Source organism: Bos javanicus, chromosome 12, assembly GCF_032452875.1.
Source record: "Bos javanicus breed banteng chromosome 12, ARS-OSU_banteng_1.0, whole genome shotgun sequence".
Classification (NCBI taxonomy): Eukaryota; Metazoa; Chordata; class Mammalia; order Artiodactyla; family Bovidae; genus Bos; species Bos javanicus.
Genome location: NC_083879.1, coordinates 34,705,960 through 34,728,079, shown reverse-complemented (window position 1 = coordinate 34,728,079; position 22,120 = coordinate 34,705,960). Strand labels below are relative to the sequence as shown.

Here is a 22,120-nt window from a genome sequence, read left to right as displayed (position 1 = left end):
GGACTATGAATTGTTTTTGTTAAAATGCATACACTTGGAGACTTCTCTGGTGGTTTAATGTAAAGTATCTGCCTGCCAAATGCAGGGGACATGGGTTCAATCCCTGGTCCAGGAAGATTCCACATGCCAAGGGGCAATGAAGCCCGTGTGCTACAATTACTGAGCCCTCACTCTGAAGGCCGTGCTCCACAACAAAAGAAGCCGCTGCAGTGAGGAGCCTGTGCACCGCTCTAGAGAGTAGTCCCCACCGGCAGCAACTAGAGAAAGCCCGCGTAGCAATGATGACCCAGTGCAGCCAAAAAAACAAATAAAAATAAAATGCATACACTTGGATCACCCCTATTTAAAAAGTCATCAGAGAGGCGGGTGAGAGGGCTCCGGGTAATTATATTAATAACATTCCAGATGAAAAACTTGAGTTTTCAGTTGTGTATAGAATCATTTGATCACTTCATTTTACTTACTTGAAAAGTCTGTGGCCATCTGTTTTGAAGAACTACAGCTTCAACTGAAGGAGCAAATGATTCACATGGTATTTTTTTAAACAGGTTTAAAGTTGATCACTTACAAAAGAATTTAACTTGATTTCACATTTCATTTACTCTGAAAGCCATCCTCTTACCGCTGTTATACTGACCTCTTCTGGATAATTCTTGCAATGTCATTCTGATCATATATGTTAGCTCTGTGTGTGTGTGTGTGTGTGTGTGTGTTACTGTACACTGTGGAATTGCTGCCATTAAAAAGCAGAGTTTGGTGTAACTGCAGAGTTCAACTAATTGAGGGTTTACTATATGCAGGTGCAAAGCAGGTAGTTCATGGTCCAGTAGAGAGAACAGGTTTACAAACCAATGATGGCCATGTACCTACAAGCAATTATAATAAGTTTTTAAGTGCATATAGAAGAAAAAGCAGAAAAAAATGAGCGAGAGCTCTAGTCCGAGGTCCAGTGGGCGCCTGACAGCACGGTGACTCCTGTGGTTCCTTACAGAACCCACAGGGAGAGGACAGGTGAGATGGGCAGGGCCTGACTATAAAGGGGCGTGTGCCTGTCTGGACCTGGCACCCCATTCCGACGGCTTGCTGAAGGACTTGAAGCAGGGGAGTGATAAGGACAGCATTTCCTGTTCTCAGAGTTAATGTGGCATCGGGGAGAGTAAGACACAACACAGTGTACCTGCACTCAGGGAAGCAGGTACCAGCTACACACCAGGCAGACCTTAAGGGGAGGTCCCCAGTCAGAGGGGGACCCAGGGCGGAGAGGGGGGCAGAGCAGGAGGGGCGGTGTTGATTGGTGACCGGCAGGCGGGTTAGCAAGGGGGCTTCCTCGATGTGTCTCCCTGGACTGTGTGGAGGATGGAGTCGTAAGCCAGAAAAGGAAGGATGGGCAAAGGGGCAGGTTTGGGGAAGTGATGAAAGTGTAGCCAGGGTCAGGGAGACTTTGCTGTCGATGCTGTCAGCGGCAGGTAGAGTATAAAGTCTCAGGGACCGTTCAGGATGGGACCATTGTCTATTCATCAACTTCAGCTGGACCCTGAACGGAGACTCATACATTTCACTGGTAACTTTACTCCCTACCTCTTCAAAGCAGCTACTCCTCACTTCTCTGTTCTTTCCAAAACTCGAATTATCTCATCTAAAAATTGCTTCCCTCCATGCCCTTAGCAGCTCTGACCTTGAACAACGTGGTTTACATCTAGTGGAGGGGTAGACTAGTTTTCTTTAAGGCTTCTTATAGCTTTATAATGTTATCATTCTGTTGAAAACAAATGCGATGTGTGCATGTGAGTTACAAACCTGAACTAGACCTACAGTGGATGCTTTGAAGATCTCTTTTCAATAGTATCAACTGTGGTATAAAATCAAAAGATTTTGTTTTCAAAGCCATCCTTCCAGCAGGATTAAAAGTTTGGTCGATAGTGTTAAATATATCTGTGAATGAGAATGGAGAACAGATATAGAACTTGACTAATGTGCTTACAAGACAGCCCCCAAGCTGAAAATTCATCGCTGTAACTCAGTTAATCGACTGATGAGAGGTCCCTTTGTAAGTAACTTTTAAGTGTGACATTTCAACCAGAATATTGAGTTAGGGGTTTCAGATTTTGACTATTCAGGCACCCGGTGATATTAAAATACATCTCATATTATCACTGTTAAATATAGTAGGTATTTTTGTTGAGAATTGGTGGCTTTGCCATAGTATTTTGTCCAACTGAATTGCCACGAGAGAAAAAAATAGTGATGCACAAAGAATTCATGTAAGATTTTTCAGTGTCTTATAAATAAATGTACGATTAGTTGAAGCTGTATCAGCTTTTCATTTAAGGCCTGCAGCTGTTGGTGTAAGAAGCATCAAATTTCAAAAGAAGTTAGAGCATAAATAAATAGCATGAGAAAAAGTCTCCTGAGAAGAAAATAAAATAAAAATTAAGCATCTGGATTATCATTCACATTGCTTCTCACAGTCAAGGTTTGGTGCCAAAATATCAATTTCAAGTACATAATTTAGTCAGTTTCAATTCATGCTAGAAACCAGGCTCTGTAAAAATAATGAAGAAAAAAAGATTAAGATTATTCAAAAGTTGAGTAGATTTTCTTTACACCTTATAAAAGATGAATGATCTAATTGTTCTTTTTAAAGAAACAGACTTAAATTGAGAGACTTAAATTGAAGAAAGTAGGGAAAACCACTAGACCATTCAGGTATGACCTAAATCAAATCCCTTATGATTATACAGTGGAAGTGAGAAATAGATTTAAGGGACTGAATCTGATAGATAGAGTGCCCGATGAACTATGGACTGAGGTTCTTGACATTGTACAGGAGACAGGGATCAAGACCATCCCCATGGAAAAGAAATGCAAAAAAGCAAAGCCTTACAAATAGCTGTGAAAAGAAGAGAAGCGAAAAGCAAAGGAGAAAAGGAAAGATATAAGCATCTGAATGCAGAGTTCCAAAGAATAGCAAGAAGAGATAAGAAAGCCTTCATCAGCGATCAATGCAAAGAAATAGAGGAAAACAACAGAATGGGAAAGACTACAGATCTCTTCAAGAAAATTAGAAATACCAAGGGAACATTTCATGCAAAGATGGGCTCGATAAAGGACAGAAATGGTATGGACCTAAAAGAAGCAGAAGATTTTAAGAAGAGGTGGAAAGAGTACACAGAAGAACTATACAAAAAAGAGCTTCACGACCCAGATAATCATGATGGTGTGATCACTCACCTAGAGCCAGACATCCTGGAATGTGAAGTCAAGTGGGCCTTAGAAAGCATCACTTCAAACAAAGCTAGTGGAGGTGATGGAATTCCAGTTGAGCTATTTCAAATCCTGAAAGATGATGCTGTGAAAGTGCTACACTCAATATGCCAGCAAATTTGGAAAACTCAGCAGTGGCCACAGGACTGGAAAAGGTCAGTTTTCATTCCAATCCCAAAGAAAGGCAATGCCAAAGAATGCTCAAACTACCATACAATTGCACTCATCTCACATGCTAGTAAAGTAATGCTCAAAATTCTCCAAGCCAGGCTTCAGGAATACATGAACTGTGAACTTCCTGATGTTCAAGCTGGTTTTAGAAAAGGCAGAGGAACCAGAGATCAAATTGCCAACATCCGCTGGATCATTGAAAAAGCAAGAGAGTTCCAGAAAAATATCTACTTCTGCTTTATTGACTATGCCAAAGCCTTTGACTGTGTGGATCACAATAAACTGTGGAAAATTCTTCAAGAGATGGGAATACCAGACCACCTGAGAAACCTGTATGCAGGTCAGGAAGCAACAGTTAGAACTGGACATGGAACAACAGACTGATTCCAAATAGGAAAAGGAGTATGTCAAGGCTGTATATTGTTACCCTGCTTATTTCACTTCTATGCAGAGTACATCATGAGAAACGCTGGACTGGAAGAAGCATAAGCTGGAATCAAGATTGCTGGGAGAAATATCAATAACCTCAGATATGCAGATGACACCACCCTTATGGCAGAAAGTGAAGAGGAACTAAAAAGCCTTTTGATGAAAGTGAAAGAGGAGAGTGAAAAAGTTGGCTTCAAGCTCAACTTTTTTCAGAAAACTAAGATCATGGCATCTGGTCCTATCACTTCATGGGAAATAGATGGGGAAAGAGTGGAAACACTGTCAGACTTTATTTTTCTGGGCTCCAAAATCACTGCAAATGGTGATTGCAGCCCTGAAATTAAAAAACGCCTACTCCTTGGAAGGAAAGTTATGTCCAACCTAGATAGCATATTGAAAAGCAGAGACATTACTTTGCCAACAAAGTCCATCTAGTCAAGGCTATGGTTTTTCCAGTAGTCATGTATGGATGTGAGAGTTGGACTGTGAAGAAAGCTGAGAGCTGTAGAATTGATGCTTTTGAACTGTGGTGTTGGAGAAGACCCTTGAGAGTCCCTTAGACTGCAAGGAGATCCAACCAGTCCATTCTAAAGGAGATCAGTCCTGGGTGTTCTTTGGAAGGAATGATTCTAAAGCTGAAACTCCAATACTTTGGCCACCTCATGTGAAGAGCTGACTCATTGGAAAAGACTCTGATGCTGGGATGGATTGGGGGCAGGAGGAGAAGGGGACGACAGAGGATGAGATGGCTGGATGGCATCACCAACCCGATGGACGTGAGTTTGAGTGAACTCCGGGAGTTGGTGATGGACAGGGAGGCCTGGCGTGCTGCAATTCATGGGGTCGAAAACAGTCGGACACGATTGATCGACTGAACTGAAATGAAGACTACATAAATCACCTTGTTGCTGCTGCTGCTGCTAAGTCATTTCAGTCATGTCCGACTCTGTGCGACCCCATAGACAGGCCCACCAGTCTCCCCTGTCCCTGGGATTCTCCAGGCAAGAACACTGGAGTGGGTTGCCATTTCCTTCTCCAATGCATGAAAGTGAAAAGTGAAAGTGAAGTCACTCAGTCATGTCCGACCCTCAGCTACCCCATGGACTGCAGACTACCAGGCTCCTCCGCCCATGGGATTTTCCAGGCAAGAGTACTGCAGTGGGGTGCCATTGCCTTCTCTGCCTTGTTGCTTTCATGTAATTTGTTAAACAAGATGTAATTTTAGTTTACTGAGAAAATAACTGTCATAATTTTAACATGTCGAGTCTAACTTCTCTTTATTGTAATGATCATTATTTAAGGTTTTCTCAAATATTAAAGTTTTTTCACTTAAAAGAAGTCTAAAAAAAGTGACAGTCACTCAGTTGTGTCCAGCTCTTTGCGATCCAGGGACTATACAGTCCGTGGAATTCTCCAGGCCAGAACACTGGAGTGGGTAGCTTTTCCCTCCTCCAGGGGATCTTCCCAACGCAGGGATCAAACACAGGTCTCCTGCATTGCAGGCAGATTCTTTACCAGCTGAGCCACAAGGGAAGCCCCCCCCAAAAGATCTAAAGAAAGTGATTTTTAAAGACTGTTACATAAGACTTAGCAGTTTACTTGAAAGAGAACAGTATACATTTAATACTAGCAAAGTCGCATGTGAATCTGATTTTTATAAGACTTTTGTTGACATTGGATTCCGCTGGAAATGCGTCCCACAGGCTTTTCCTGCTCATTTAAGGTCAAGTTCACTGTAGATAGTTAAAATCACATACTAGGGTCATGATTCAGGGTTTAACTGTTGGTTTTGTAGGAGGATTTTCTCCTTGGCACACTTAGTGCTGTGTCCTGGAATTGGTGCCCAGACAATTTTAAGTGTGGTATGAGCTGTTTGTGTCACGGGAATAAAATTAGATGCGCCTGTTGCTAATAGAAGGGAATGAAACATGAGACAGACCCAGAATGGGAGCCTTCCTCCGGCTGCCTGGCAAACTTGACCCCTCCCCTCTCACTGCGCGATTCCTGGGACAGCCTCAAATCCTGTCTCAGAAGCTCTGAAGGAGTACAGTTAATTCACTTTGTGCTTTTTGACAACATTTAAGGTAAGTAATCGGCTTTAACTTGGATCTTACAGAATTAGAATGTTCAACTTAAAGACCAAATAGGTATAAGGCTTCTTGATTATTTTTCCTTCATAGATGACATAATGGAAAATAAATTTAAAATGTTAAATAAATTTAGCTCAAAATGATTATATATTAAATATCAACAAAATGGAATTAACACTTCATTTCAACTTTCAAGTTTTTCCTACTACTGAAATGCTACATGATATTCTAGCATGATTATGTCCTTCTAATAGTTTTAATTTTAGAACACCATGACAGTATTTTTGTATTATCAGGCATTCAGTTGTTGCTGCTGCTGCTGCTACGTCACTTCAGTCATGTCCGACTCTGTGTGACCCCATGGACGGCAGCCCACCAGGCTCCCCCGTCCCTGGGATTCTCCAGGCAAGAACACTGGAGTGGGTTGCCATTTCCTTCCCCAATGCATGAAAGTGAAAAGTGAAAGGGAAGTCCCTCAGTCATGTCTGACTCTTAGCAACCCCATGGATTGCAGCCTACCAGGCTCCTCCATCCATGGGATTTTCCATACTGTAGTTATCTAGATAAAGAGTAATCTTTCAGATCACCTACTTCTAATTCTGGGCTTCTCTGGTTGCTCAGACAGTAAAGAATCTGCCTGCAATGAAGGAGACCCGGGTTTGATCCCCGGGTGGGAAGATCCCCTGGAGAAGGGAATGGCAACCCACTGCAGAGTTCTTGCCAGGAGAATTCCATGGACAGAGGAGCCTGGCGGGCTACAGTCCATGGGGTCAGAAAGAGTCAGACACGACTAAGCGACTATCACTTTCACTTTCACTCACTTTTCACTTCTAGTTCTACTCTTAAACTTTTGTGGTAGAAGTACATTTGCTTTACATTTTGTCATAGTTTTGTCAAAGACGTTTAAACAGAGTAAAATTCATGAGAACCAAAGCCCAGGTGGTTTGATACATTGAGAATAAGCAAAACAGAAGCAAAATGCCAGCTTCAGCTGCCCAACTCTTCTTGGATAAAAAAGGGAAAAATGTCTCTCTCCCCAAATCTGGGGAAAATAGTCTATTGCTCAAAATATGTATCAGAAAGTATAGTAAGTAGAATATGAGGTAAACGTGTGCTGTGCTTTGACCTGTTAAATGTCTGTTCTTTCTGGTGGATCCTAAGTAACATAGGCCTTTGGAGGACGTGTTTCTAAAGAAAGTCATCAAGGAAGATAATAGGGAAAAAATAGCTTGGCTGGCTGGAAAATTTGCCAGCAGAATGGAGTAACTCACTAGTGCAAAATGAACTACAAAACTCCCTGTGTTTATGTTTTGCTTGTTTTCTTGGAAACGTTTTGCAGAGATGGATACAGAGAGGCGTACTTACCACCCTGTGGTTCAAGTTGTTGTTAGTCTTAGAGGTTCTAGAATTTATCTGAGGTTTCTTTCAAAGCCAAATGAAAAGCAGTGTTTCACTATATTTAAATATAAAATTCCAAAGACTAACACATCCAAGTTTCCTGAATATGTTGGCTAAGCTTGCAGCTAAAATGCTGCAAATAAAGCTGTTCCGTGTTGTCCTTTAAAAAATAAACACTGTAGTCATTAAACTAAATTCCTACTGTTGTTTTTCAGTCACTTAAGTCGTGTCTGACTCTGTGACCCCAAGGACTGCAGCACACCAGGCTTCTCTGTCCTTCACTATCTCCCAGAGTGCTCAAACTCGTGTCCATTGAGTCGGTGATGCCATCCAACCATCTCATCCTCTGTCGTCCCCTTTTCCTTCTGCCTTCAATTCTTCCCAGCATCAGGGTCTTTTGCAGTGAGTCAGCTCTTTGCATCAGGTGGCCAAAGGATTAGAGCTTCAGCTTCTGCATCAGTCCTCCCAATGAATATTCAGGACTGGTTTCCTTTAGAATTGACTGGTTTGATCTCCTTGCAGTCCAAGGGACTCTCAAGAGTCTTCTCCAGCACCACAATTTGAAAGCATCAATTCTTTGGCACTCAGCCTTTTTTGTGGTCCAACTCTACTATACTGAAGGTGAAAATCAAATAACAATTGTAAATTATGAATGGGTGCCCATTTTGTTTAATTTTGCACATTTTGTGGGACCTGGGAGGGGTTCCCCCAGCTCCCTCTTCTACATGGCTGCTTCTCAAGTGAGCCCAGCACTGCTCGCCCCCCGTGACTTTGCTTTCCTAGTGAGGAACCTTCAGAACCCACCTCTGCTTCCTTCTTTCCTTCCTGCCTCCTTTCTCAACCTCAGGAGCATCTAGCCTTATTCTTCTCTGGACCTACTTCAGGACCAGATCGTTCTGTGGTGTTCGTGTGAGCTTTGTAGAATTCCTTACCCACTGTCTTTGCTGTTCCAGACTCCACGCTCACTTCTTGTTTCACATCTTACTGTGCCTTAGGGAATTTCCTGGGAAATAGATGCAGGAGTGTTTGGTGATCTGCAGACTTACAGGAGACTTGAGACTTCTCCCAGAGTCCTTCACAGTGTCTGAGTCCACTTGACTTTGTTCCAGCTGGTGTGCTGTGCATGCTGGTGAAGGAGCTGGCATTCCCATGGGTTGTGTGTGCCCAAAGCATGTGTGCTTCATCCTGAAGCCACTGGGATAGAATTAGTCTTGTGGGAGGTCACTTTGGTTGCCATGAAGATTGGATAAGGGGCATGGAGGGGGAGAGAGGAGCTGTAAAACATCAAAAGATGGCCTCAGCTGAGGTCTGGAAAACAGACCCCAAGGGAGAACCAGCAGGAAGAAGTCGTTGCCGTGGAGACAGTACCTAAAACCCATCCTCACCTTTGTGACTGTTTTAACTCTTACTTGAAACATTTTCAGCGAGTTTTACATGTGCAGCATCTTTGAAGAAACACAGTCTCAAGAAGCCTAGTAGGTCGCTTGAGTTGATCGGTTGACAAACTGTTTGTTCCTCAGTGGACAGAATCGATCATCACGTCACAGAACTAAGCAGGTGTGACTCTCGATTTCAGTCTGTGTTACATGATAGTGAAAGGGAAATACCTAAGATAATATGGTTGAAAAGTGAGAGTAGAAACAGCCCTTCTCTGATGCCAATCGTCTTCCCAAATCCAACTCATTTATCAAGGTAGAACTTTGCATGATCTTGAAATACACTGTTGAAATACAGAGTACTTATGGATAGACATTCCTGGTAGAAAATGAAGTAGCATGAGGTCACTAAGGTGTGAAATGCAGGACAAGTCCAGCTATAAACCTGTAGGTGCTGGTTATATACTGGTGAACAAAACAGAGAACAAAACACCCTTATTTGGGCCTTATTTCTGCTAACTTCAGCTTCTGGACATTGCCATTACTCCTTAGTCAAACATGACATAAGGACGTGGTAAAAGCTTCAGATTTCTGAGTTTATTTAATAAAAACAAGAGTAAAACACTAAGAAAACATGTTTGAATTGCTCATCTTCATAATCATAGCCCTGCTTTAAAATAGTCTCTAACTGAACTAAGAAACAAGCATGCATTTTAAAACCGCAGTTTTATGACCTAACAATTGTATGACAGTGGCTGAAAGTGTGGTTTTTTTTCCTCTTGTTACTTTTTCATTTAAATAAAGGTTTCTTCCCTGATCAGGAACGTTAGCTAGTTAAAGGGCATTTATTCTGTTGGTTTGGTGTATTCTGTAAGGAACTTTTTAAAAATGGCAGCTTGCCATTTTGTTTTAAAAGTCAGTTCTGTTGTAGAGACGAGAGAACAGTTTGATGACCTTGTAACCTGTGACTCTCTCTGTGCGTGTGTGTGTTTTATAGCAGGGGCCTTTGTGATGGTGAGAATTGTATTGATTGTGACTTTGGATGAAATTGATAACTACAGGTTGTGTACTTTGCTTTATTTTATAGTCATGCTAAGCAATTTGGCCAAAAATGAAGCAGAACTATTTTTTAAATTATTTGGTCATCCTAAATGTAGTCATAAAGTTGGGACAGGTATAGTGAATTTTCTGTTAGCTTTTCTATTATCAGAGAAATATATATAGCAAAAGGTAGATATATACAAATTTTTTAATCTGAAAAAATACAGAAAGACATTTGGGAAATGCAATTTTAAGTGAAAAAGGTAGAATATAGAGAGAAATTATTGTTAACATTTTTAAAATTTGTTTATAGTCTGTTTCTATGGGTGTATATTTTAATACGTATTTCATATTCTGTTTTTCATTCAGCACTCTACCATTAGCATTTCTCTAGGATATTCAAGATATATGCTTTCAAGCAGTTAATTCTGTTATGTTATAATAATCCAATAACTAGTTACTCTGATGTTTAAACCTTAACATTATTTGTTGTTGTTGCTTAGTCATGTCTTGACTCTTTTGTGACCCCACAGACTGTATAGCCCACCAGGCTTCTCTGTCCATGGGATCCTCCAGGCAAGAGTACTGGAGTGGGTTGCCATTTCCTCTTGCAGGGGATCATCGAACCCCAGGTCTCCCGTGTCTCCTGCATTGGCAGGCAGATTCTTTACCACTGAGCCACTAAGAAAGCCTTTACTTTCCAGTCATTCACCATTATAGATAAAGTAAAACAAATACCTTTAAACATCAGTCTTCATTTTCATTCCTGATTGTTTCTTTGGAATAAGTTTCTAGAATTGAAATTACTGTCTGTTTGAGATTCTCGGTACATAGTGCCAAATATCCTTCTAGAGGAATGGTGTTAATTTTCACTTTCAACAGCAGAGGAGTTTCATGCCCATTTTTCAAACATATCCATATGATATCACTTATGTGTGCCAATGTTGGCTAGAACCGGTTTTTAAATTTCCCTTACTGTTTGAAAACTGCCTGTGGAATTTGTGTTTGTGCTTCCTGGTGAAGTAGAATCCTTTACTGTGTGTTAACCATTTGAGTTTCTTTAATGTGTGTGCATGGTTTTGCTCAAGTTGTATTGATTTATTTATCTTTCTAAGGGTATTAACGTTGTCTTATCTTTAAGGCAAATATTTCCTCCATTAGTTATCTACTGTTGAATTTTCCTTATTGATGTACTTTTTGTCACATCTACCAAGGCGACCTCTTCGTTTTCCTAAATGTTGGCACCATGTAGGAATTATGTGAGTTATGATGCAAACAGTGACCTCCAAAACTAAAAGATAATAAGATTATCTTGGATGAAGCTAGGTTTGTGATAGGTTTACACCAGCAATAGTAAGCTCTATATAGGAATAGAAATATGTAACAATTGGAAGACATACATGTGTGTGCGTGCGAGAATGTGTATATACACTCATGCTTAGAAAACAGCTGTTTTTATTGATCTCTGACAATATTGTAAAAAATATGTGATAGTTTTGAATTCTGAGTCTCTGGCCATACCCCTCCAATCCAGTCTCAGACTCTGAGCTTATCTTTTATGGACTGTCTGAATTTGCCACCATTATTTAGATGACACATGTTTGAAATTAATATAACAGAATGATGTGATATGATGGGATTGAGTGTGTCCAGGGAAGACTTCTTGGAGGAGATGACATGTGAACTGGTGCTGAAGGTGAGGAGGGGGCCAGCAGAGGGTGTCAGGTGGGGAGGATGCCCAACAGTGAGTCCTGACCTGAGGGTTCACCTGGGCTGTTTGCAAGTAGGTGGGGCACCGTGGTAGCAGATGAAGAGGTGAGCGAAGGCTCTCATGTAGGGTTGGGGGTGCGGGCGATAGAGGATCCTCGATGTTCTCAGTGGGGAAAAGCCATGGGAAGATTTGACATTGTAGAGTGACAGGCACTGAATTTTATTTCATGTTCCTGCCGCTGGGTAGAGAGAGGCTTCCAGAAGGGGAGGAAGGGAGACAGGTTTGCAGTGGTGAAGATGAGGGACTTCGAGGGGCTGGCACCAGAGTGGTTGCCATGGAAATGGAGGGAAGTAGGCAGCCCGAGGATCTAGGCTGAAGGTGGAGTTGGTGTGGGGCTGACGTGGGGCTTGAAGGGGAAAGGGGGAAGCAAGAATGACTTCAGAGACTTTGAAGACCTGGGTGGGTGGTGATGGACTTTCTCATATAAAAAAAAAAAAAAACTGGAGGAGTCAAAGATGAGTAAGTGAAGAATGCCCTCATGAAACTGTTAATAACTGCTTGGGTTTTGAATAATGCAGATTGTCAGTCTTCAGTGTTTGAAAATACTGAGTGATGAACAGCACTGTTTTATACAATCAGTTTGAACATGGAGGAAATGCCCATTCAGTTGGAAAGAGATTTAAAGAATTATTTTAGACCATGACATTTTAAATAAGGATATCTTTAAATCATTCCTAAAAGTAAATGCATAAAAAAATCTCAGAGGAGAGTTCTTTATGTTCTGATTCATCATTTTGCTATCTTTACAATCAGAAAAGTCATCATAATTTCTAATTTTAATTTAAACAAAACTGTGCTCTTTGTGTGTGTGTGTGTAAAGAGGAGAATGAGCAACTTTTACAAATCTCTTCCTAAAGTGGAAATTGTTACTGAAACTCTTACCCTGATTTACATAAAATGATGAATGTTTATAAACATTTGTACACATCCACGTTTTGATCTTTCTTGAAGTAGGTCAGTACTTGGGACCTTTATTATAGGCAAATGTTGGTGTGATTGGTATCTTGTAAAGATAATTCTAATTTTAAATTCTGAGTAATATTTAATGGCTGAAGGAAGATGTAACCTAATTGTTTGGCATAAAACTGAGGAACTGGAATTTTTTTCACAAGACTTATAGGTACCAGCTTGATTTTCCTCCCACTGAATCTTTTAAGAACTTGATCACTTGACTGTTGTAGGTTGATGCTTCAATTCCAAAGTTAATCCTGCAGAATTTTGAAAGCTGTATATGTATTGAGTTTATTGAATAAGACCTGAAAATGTGATTGTTGTTGTAGTCGCTAAGTCATGTCCAACTCTTTTGCGATCCCATGGACTCCATAGCCCACCATGTTCCTCTGTCCATGGGATTTCCCAGGCAAGAATACTGGAGTGAGTTGCCATTTACTTCTTCAGGGAATCTTCCCAAGCCAGGGACTGAACTCTCATCTCCTGCATTGACAGGTGGGTTCTTTACCACTGAGCCACCTTGGAAGCCCTGGAAATATGATCACTGGATCTCAAATGAATTTGTTATATCTAATATGGTAAATGACAGATTATCACTGTGGCTGAAATACAATGACATGTTTCAAAGTATTCTTTAATGCTCTTTTCAAAAATCACTTAATTTTGGAGATTTGTTATTGGGGTAAAAAAATGTTTTGTTGGACTAATGGTCAGTCAATATTGACAAATTCTCTGTCTGTCTGTCTGTCTGTCCCTTTGTCCCTCTCCCCACTCCCACTTCCCACCTCCTCCCCTTTTCCCCCTCCCCCTCTTCACCTCCTACCTGTGGCAGATGGTGCGTGAACAATACACCACGATCACGGAGGGCACCCACATAGAGCGGCCAGAGAACCAGGCTGTCTACAAAATCGGCATTTATGGCTGGAGAAAGCGTTGCCTGTATTTGTTCGTCCTTCTTTTGCTCATCGTCCTCCTTGTGAATTTTGCTCTTACCATTTGGATTCTTAGAGTCATGTGGTTTTCCCCAGTAAGTGATATTTTTCCTGATAATCGTGTTCTCGTCTTGTTTGTGCTGTCAGTCCATCCCCATTGCATCAACAGAAGCTCCCTGCCATGCAGTTAGTGTTTGTCTCCTGTCTGGATAGAATGCTCAGTAGCAAAAAAAAATACATATAACATTTAAAGTAATATAGCATTTACCTTTTCTTAACCTTTTTTAACAGTTTCACTGCTAATTATACGGTGTTGATTTTACAGTGAGTTTTCATTGCAGTTTTTCCACTCATCATTATCTTTTCATGGTGGGAAAATTGGAGCTATCTTGAGTTTGGGGTTGATTGTGTGTCATGATTGCTTAAAGGATTATTTAATTCATTAACTAACAAAATTTTGCAAATTGTTTTTTTCTAATTTCACTAATTTATAAATATTTACCATTCAGATGCAACTTACTTGATTTTTTAAAAGCCCCATTCTGATATGCAATAAATTCTAGTACACATTTCAGTATTTAACAGCAAACTTAGTAACTAACGAATTCAGTTCAGTCACTCAGTCATTTCCGACTCTTTGCAACCCCATAGACTACAGCACATCAGGCCTCCCAGTCCATCACCAACTCCCAGAGCTTACTCAAACTCATGTCCATTGAGTTGGTGATGCCATCCAACCATCCCATCCTCTGTCATCCCTCCTCCTCCCGCCTTCAATCTTTCCCAGCATCAGGGTCTTTTCCAACAAGTCAGTTCTTCTTCTCATCAGGTGGCCAAAGTATTGAAGTTTCAGCTTCAGCATCAGTCCTTCCAATGAATATTCAGGACTGATTTCCTTTAGGATGGACTGGTTGGATCTCCTTGCAGTCCAAGGGACTCTCAAGAGTCTTCTCCAACACCACAGTTCAAAAGCATCAATTCTTTGGCACTTAGCTTTCTTTATAGTCCAACTCTCACATCCATACATGACCACTGGAAAAACCATAGCTTTGACTAGACTGACCTTTGTTGGCAAAGTAATGTCTCTGCTTTTGAATATGCTGTCTATGTTGGTCATAACTTTTATTCCAAGGAGCAAGCATCTTTTAATTTCATGCCTGCAGTCACCATCTGCAGTGATTTTGGAGCCCAGAAAAATAAAGTCAGCCACTGTTTCCCCACTATTTCCCATGAAGTGATGGGACCAGATGCCATGATCTTAGTTTTCTGAACATTGAGTTTTAAGCCAATTTTCACTCTCCTCTTTCACTTTCATCAAGAGGCTCTTTAGTTCTTCTTCATTTTCTGCCAGAAGGGTGGTGTCATCTGTGTATCTGAGGTTATTGATATTTCTCCCAGCAAACTTGATTCCAGCTTGTGCTTCTTCCAGTCCAGCATTTCTCATGATGTGTTCTGCATATAAGGTAAATAAGCAGGGTGACAATATACAGCCTTGACGTACTCCTTTTCCTATTTGGAACCAGTCTATTGTTCCATGTCCAGTTCTAATTATTGCTTCCTGATCTGCATGCAGATTTCTCAGGAGACAGGTCAGGTGGTCTGATATTCCCATCTCTTTCAGAATTTTCCATAGTTTGTTGTGATCCACACAATCAAAGGCTTTGGCATAGTTCACAAGCAGAAGTAGATGTTTTTCTGGAACTCTCTTGCTTTTTCCATGATCCAGCGGATGTTAGCAATTTGATCTCTGGTTCCTCTACCTTTTCTAAATTCAGCTTGAACATCTCAAAGTTCATGGTTCACGTACTGTTGAAGCCTGGCTTGGAAAATTTTGAGCATTCCTTTGCTAGCGTGTGAGATGAGTGCAATTGTGCAGTAGTTTGAGCATTCTTTGGCATCTCCTTTCTTTGGGATTGGAATGAATAATTTAGTAACCTAAAAATCAGTCATTATAAGGAATTCAGAGTCTGTTTTAGGCACTTTCACGTTCTCAAGATAGCTGGGTAATTTTATATGCTTTAATAATATTTTGTGTCCTTTTTGAAAAAAAATTCATCTAATGCAGAGTGTTTTTTACTTTACCAGATAGTCACAGTGAGAAAAGATGCAGCAATGAACATTTTTTGGAGACTGAATGAAAGTTGAACTCCTCAGGTTTACACCCCAGGGTCTGTCAGGGACACCTCCTGACTACACAGTCCTGTCTGGCCTCAGAAAGACCCTTGCTATGTGGAAGGCTGGGGGATGAGCAGGAAGACGCTGGAAAGGCCTGGAAGGGAGACGCACCCACCCGCCCCCCACCTCCAGCCCCACAACTGCTGGAGACAGAAGACTGTAACAGCCCCTGGGCACCAGGGGCCATGCGTTCTCCCAGCCACTGTGTGATCCTACAGCGTGGTTGGCGCTCAGTCAGTGTGTCCTGAAAGAATAATGATGTGCATTTTCTTAGAAATACGTGTCAATTAATCCCACAGACTTTGCGTGAACATTGTTATACTGTGAGCCCACCTGGTGCTCTTGGCTGTTTATCACAAAGTGATTATTTAAATCTTACCTGCATTTCCTAAATAGTCCTTTGTATTTACACAAGATTTAATATAACACTGAATACTGAATAAAAACAACTAAAGTTATAAATAGAGTGCGTAAGAGAAATGCAGAAAAAGGCCGATAGGAAATCTATGAAAATGTATACATAATTTAAGTTGATAATAAAAGAAGTGAAAAAGAAAGCAATAGCAGAATCTCTGCTCTTGTTAACAGGTAGGCATGGGTCACCTGCATGTTACGGCAGATGGACTTCACCTGGAGGGGGAATCTGAGTTTTTATTCCCGTTGTATGTCAAAGAAATACGCTCCAGAGTGGTAAGAAAATGAGGACATGTTTAAATAATTTGTTTTATGAAAAATAAATAATGGTTTGCGTTTCTAATGAAAAGGATGTCTGCACTGACATTGCATGGCTCCCTGGCCATGTGTCTTGGTGTGCCCGGGCACACAGTGAGTGACCAGCAGGGTCACACCCCAAACCTTGCCCAGAAACCCCAGCCCCACCCCCAGCAGGTTTTTTTCATCTCATTGACCAGAGTTGTGTCACTTGGGTCTCCCTCCCCAAAGACAGGCTGAGAAAGCAATTAGCATTTCCAGCCCCTGAGGTGGAAGCCAGAAAAAAAAAGTGGGGAGAGGGGAGTTGGAAAGCATCCATGAGACAGGCAGAGTGGTTCCCCCGACAGCTGACTGTGTCCATGCCCGGGGGTGGGCCCCGCAGCCCTGACTGCAGCCGTGTCCTCCCTTTCAGGGAGAATGATAAAAAGAAAAAAAAAACAAGGGCCTGGACGTTGGCACCTGAAGACTGGGCTCCATCATGGAACTGTGACTTGCTGGCTGTGACCGTGGGAGAACTGTCATTTAATCTCTTTGAACTCAATTTCCTCACCTCTAGATGAGGAATAAAGCTACCTCCTCCAAAGTGTGGAGGTAAATGAGAGGATGGATGGCCAAAATCTTTGGTGAATTGTTAGCTTTTATTATCATACTAGTTATTTCATAACAAAGCAAAAACAAGTAGTAAGCTCACACCATTGGATAAAAGGTGAGACGCTGGTAAACCCATGTGCTTCCACAAAGCAAATTGGAGAATTTCTAACCAGCCAGACGTCCAAAGTGCTCCTAAAACTTCTTTTCTTCTGGGAAAAAAAAAACAATGCACCATTCCTCCACAACTTTGGAAGATATTTGGTTCCCTCTGAGTGACATAAACCCACCTGAATCCAACAGCCGAATTACTGCATTCTTTTGAAGAAAACTGTTTACATAAGAGCCAGCAATCTTCTGTGAAACAAAGCCCCCATTCAGACTGTGACCCCACTTACATGCTCATAAAGCCACTTTATCTTCCAACAAAGAGCTCTAAAAGCGTAGGCATCCAGCAGATTTTAAAAGCTCTTGAAATTGTGAGAAGGCTTTTGTGTTTTGAAAATAAGTAATACAGTCTTTATTATAGAAAAGCTAAACATTCTCTGATTTATCTTTTAAAATATATCATATCCTGAACATAAATTGTGAGAAATCTTTTTGAAAAGACCGAACAAACACTGACTAAAATTTAATTGTTTCAGATCTTCACATTGAGAATGGACCTGGTGTATTATAAAATGTACATGGGCTCTGTAAACCCATGAGGTTATTTATATTTTGTGGGGAAATAATTTAATGCATTTACCCCATTCACATAATACAATCCAAGTTTAAAAAAATTTAGCCGCAGTTTATAGGCTCACAGGATCTGTGATATCAGAAAAATTATTTTCTATAAATCCTCAATTTATATACAAATGTAAAGGTATAGTCATTTTAGATAGTATACATTTGGCTCACTGTGTGAATCCATTTTTAGGACTCATCTCTGCTTCTGCAGTCTACACAGAATGTGACCATGAATGCACGCAACACGGAAGGAGAAGTCACAGGCCGGTTAAAAGTGGGTAAGTTGAGCTTCATCAGAGTGCTTTGAGTGTGTGTGTGGTCCACGAGCAGTTGTGCCAAATGGATATATTTGTTTTTCTCTTCTAAAGGGTTCAGAGTTATTTATGAGCAATCAGAGTGTGAGTTTTCTAAGTATCATGCTGTGTCGACCATAGAGAGTCACTCACCTGGTGGGAGGACAGTCTGAAGTATTTTAATTGAAGTTATTTTGATTCCAAGAAATAGAGGACCGTTTCAGGTAGTACAAGAAGCACAGTGACTACTGCAGGATACAAAACCATCTTGCAGAGACAGAGAACAGAAAACAAAGTAGTTGAGCTCAAGGAAAAAAAGACCCGGGGCTGAGAGTCAAAGTATTCCTCCTCCATCTTTCTCTCCCCATCCTTCTCTCCACCATGTTTCCTTCCTTTCTGTGTGTGTTTGCCCATGATTTTCACTTGGGTATTGTGATTACATCAGTCCTAACTCCACAGGACTCTCTGGTCCTTCCTCTGGTTGACTGTAGTTCTCAACACCAGCCAACTTAGTCTTCAGTGTCTTCAATTCTGAACTCACAACAAAGTACCCTAATTGGCCCAATCACTCTGTCCAATCAACTGCCCTTGGGTGAGCCTTGTACACCCATCTGATCAACGAATAAGATCAGAGAATATGGTCACATGGAAGCAAGGTCCCATGGAATCTTGCACAGAGAGCAAAATGATTAGAAGAATAAGTATCAATGGAAGAAATAACAAAAGAGCAAACAGATGGTGAAAGGAATATATATTTGTACTACATATATATATAATGTGTATGTATATATATAATATATATATAAATGTATATATATATATACATTTACCAGTTCAGTTCAGTTACTCAGTCATGTCTGACTCTTTGAGACCCCATGGACTGCAGCACGCCAGATCTCCCTGTCCATCACCAACTCCCAGAGTTTATTCAAACTCATGTCCATTGAGTTGGTGATGCCATCCAATCATCTCATCTTCTGTCGTCCCCTTCTCCTACTGCTTTCAATCTTTCCCAGCATCAGGGTCTTTTCAAATGAGTCAGTTCTTCGCATCAGGTGGCCAAAGTATTGGAGCTTCAGCTTCAGCATCAGTCCTTCCAATGAATATTCAGGACTGATCCCCTTTAGGATGGACTGGTTGGATCTCCTTGCAATCCAAGGAATTCTCAAGAGTCTTCTCCAACACCACAGTTCAAAAGCATCAATTTTTTAGTGCTCAGCTTTCTTTATAGTCCAACTCTCACATCCATACATGACCAATGAAAAAACCATAGCTTTGACTAGATCGACCTTTGTTGGCAAAGTATCATCTCTGCTTTTTAATATGCTGTTTCAATGGCAATATTTTAATAATATTCCAAAGAATGTACATATATAATAACTTGATTATGTTATACTCAAATATTGTAGTTAGGTTATTCTATTCAGTCATTATCACAGTTCTTAATTCAGGCCACTCATATACTTAGTAGGTGTTTTCAATAAATACTTATTGAATGAATGAATAGAGGAGTGAATGAAAGATTGTGTAGTATGGGATGGGCTGAAAAACCAGCTGGGAGAGAGTTCTAGGAGACGGACTGGGGTAAGATGGCCTGTCTAGGGAGTTCCAAAGTGCACTGGGGTTCAGGTATAAGTCTGAGCTACACCACAAGGGATTTGGGGTCATGGAGAGGATCATGGGTGGGAAACAGATTCAAAATTTAGCAGCCAAAACAGAGGAGAGAACTTCAACAAAAAAAGTCATGAATAAAAATCAAGGGGTTAGCAGCATTATGCACAACAGTCAAAACATGGAAACAGCATAAGTGTCCATCAGTGGATGATGGATAAAGAAGATGTGGCATATATGCACAATGGAATACTATTTATTCCGCCACAGAAAAGAACAAAATAATACCATCTGCAGCAACACGAATGAACCTAGAGGTTGTCATACTAAAGTGATCAGATCAGATCAGTCGCTCAGTCGTGTCCGACTCTTTGCGACCCCATGAATCGCAGCACGCCAGGCCTCCCTGTCCATCACCAACTCCCGGAGTTCACTCAGACTCAAGTCCATCGAGTCAGTGATGCCATCCAGACATCTCATCCTCTGTCGTCCCCTTCTCCTCCTGCCCCCAATCCCTCCCAGCATCAAAGTCTTTTCCAATGAGTCAACTCTTAACATGAGGTGGCCAAAGTACTGGAGTTTCAGCTTTAGCATCATTCCTTCCAAAGAAATCCCAGGGCTGATCTCTTTCAGAATGGACTGGTTGGATCTCCTTGCAGTCCAAGGGACTCTCAAGAGCCTTCTCCAACACCACAGTTCAAAAGCATCAATTCTTCGGTGCTCAGCCTTCTTCACAGTCCAACTCTCACATCCATACATGACCACAGGAAAAACCATAGCCTTGACTAGACGAAACTTTGTTGGCAAAGTAATGTCTCTGCTTTTGAATATGCTATCTATTCTATTGGTCATAACTTTCCTTCCAAGGAGTAAGAGTCTTTTAATTTCATGGCTGCAGTCACCATCTGCAGTGATTTTGGAGCCCAGAAAAATAAAGTCTGACACTGTTTCCACTGTTTCCCCATCTATTTCCCATGAAGTGATGGGACCGGATGCCATGATCTTCATTTTCTGAATGTTGAGCTTTAAGCCAACTTTTTCACTCTCCACTTTCACTTTCATCAAGAGGCTTTTGAGTTCCTCTTCACTTTCTGCCATAAGGGTGGTGTCATCTGCATATCTGAGGTTATTGATATTTCTCCCGGCAATCTTGATTCCAGCTTGTGTTTCTTCCAGTCCAGTGTTTCTCATGATGTACTCTGCATACAAGTTAAATAAACAGGGTGACAATATACAGCCTTGACATACTCCTTTTCCTATTTGGAACCAGTGTGTTGTTCCATGTCCAGTTCTAACTGTTGCTTCCTGACCTGCATACAAATTTCTCAAGAGGCAAGTCCCAAAGAGATATGGCAAATACCATATGATATCAGTTATATTTTGAATCTAAAAAAAAATTATAAAATATGACACAAGTGATATATACAAAACAAAAACAGGCTCACAGACATAGAGAACAGATTATGGTTGCCATGGGGGAGGGGACTGGGAAGAGGAATGGATTGGGTGGTTGGGGTTAGCTGCTGCTGCTTCTAAGTCGCGCTCCCCCGTCCCTGGGATTCTCCAGGCAAGAACACTGGAGTGGGTTGCCATTTCCTTCTCCAATGCGTGAAAGTGAAGTCGCTCAGTCGTGTCCCACTCTTTGCCACCCCATGGACTGCAGCCTACCAGGCTCCTCCATCCATGGGATTTTCCAGGCAAGAGTACTGGAGTGGGGTGCCAATGCCCTCTCCAGCTGGGGTTAGTAGATGCAAACTATTACCTAGAGAAGGCATGAACAGCAAGGTTCTACTGTATAGCACAGGGAACTATATTCAATATCCTGTAATCAACCATAGGGCTTCCCTGGTGGCTCAGTGGTAAAGAATCCACCTGCCAATTTGTAGGAGATACGGGTTTGATACCTGGGTTGGGAAGATCCCCTGGAGAAGGAAATGGCAACCCACTCCAGTATTCTTGCCTGGAGAATCCCATGAACAGGGGAGCTTGTCGAGCTACAGTCCATGAGGTTACAACATGAAGTTAGACACGACTTAGCAACTAAACAACAAAAACAACAATAAACCGTAATGGAAAAGAATATGAAAATGTGTGTGTGTATATATATATATAACTGAATCACTTTACAGCAGAAGTTACAATATCGTAAATCAACTCTACTTCAGTAAAATAAATTTTTAAAAACAAGGGGTTCATCCACAGTGCTGCTGTAAACAGGACTGGAGCCCTTTCCTCATTATTTAGGTCCGTGGACTCATGCGTGTAGATGTAAAAGACTAGCCTAAAGATTAGAGTCAAGCTACACAGATAAGGGTCATTGACTCCAGGCTTATAAAGCTGAACTAAATAATGCAAGATTACTCTAAAAAATTAGTAGAGTGAACTTAACTGCAGTTTTCTACTTCCAGGCCAGTATTTGTCCGGTACCATATTTGCAGCGGTAGAATAAAACCTTCCTAAAGGACTTTGTGCTGTTTGTTTTTAAATGATGCTCTCTTAAGTTAAAGCTAGCATAGTGGGGAGGGGCAACGTTAATGGGGTATATTGTGAGTTAGGGAGAATTTGATTGTGTTTTTACAAGAAAAAC

General features: G+C 41.1%; 1 protein-coding gene across 3 annotated transcripts in view; it reads left to right on the top strand.

Annotated features, from left to right (window-relative positions):
- Positions 1-22,120, top strand: part of SGCG (sarcoglycan gamma) — a 45,648-nt gene that overhangs the window by 9,033 nt on the left and 14,495 nt on the right. Inside the window, exons 1-5 of one of the 3 annotated variants that reach the window (XM_061434968.1) lie at positions 5,790-5,948; positions 12,867-12,986; positions 13,324-13,518; positions 16,187-16,288; positions 17,820-17,907. In XM_061434968.1, coding sequence (XP_061290952.1) covers positions 13,324-13,518; positions 16,187-16,288; positions 17,820-17,907 — 385 coding nt within the window. In that variant the 5' untranslated portion in view covers positions 5,790-5,948; positions 12,867-12,986. Of the gene's footprint in view, positions 1-5,789; positions 5,949-12,866; positions 12,987-13,323; positions 13,519-16,186; positions 16,289-17,819; positions 17,908-22,120 lie in introns of those variants that run through there. The other 2 variants (XM_061434966.1, XM_061434965.1) reach the window with 2 other exon arrangements.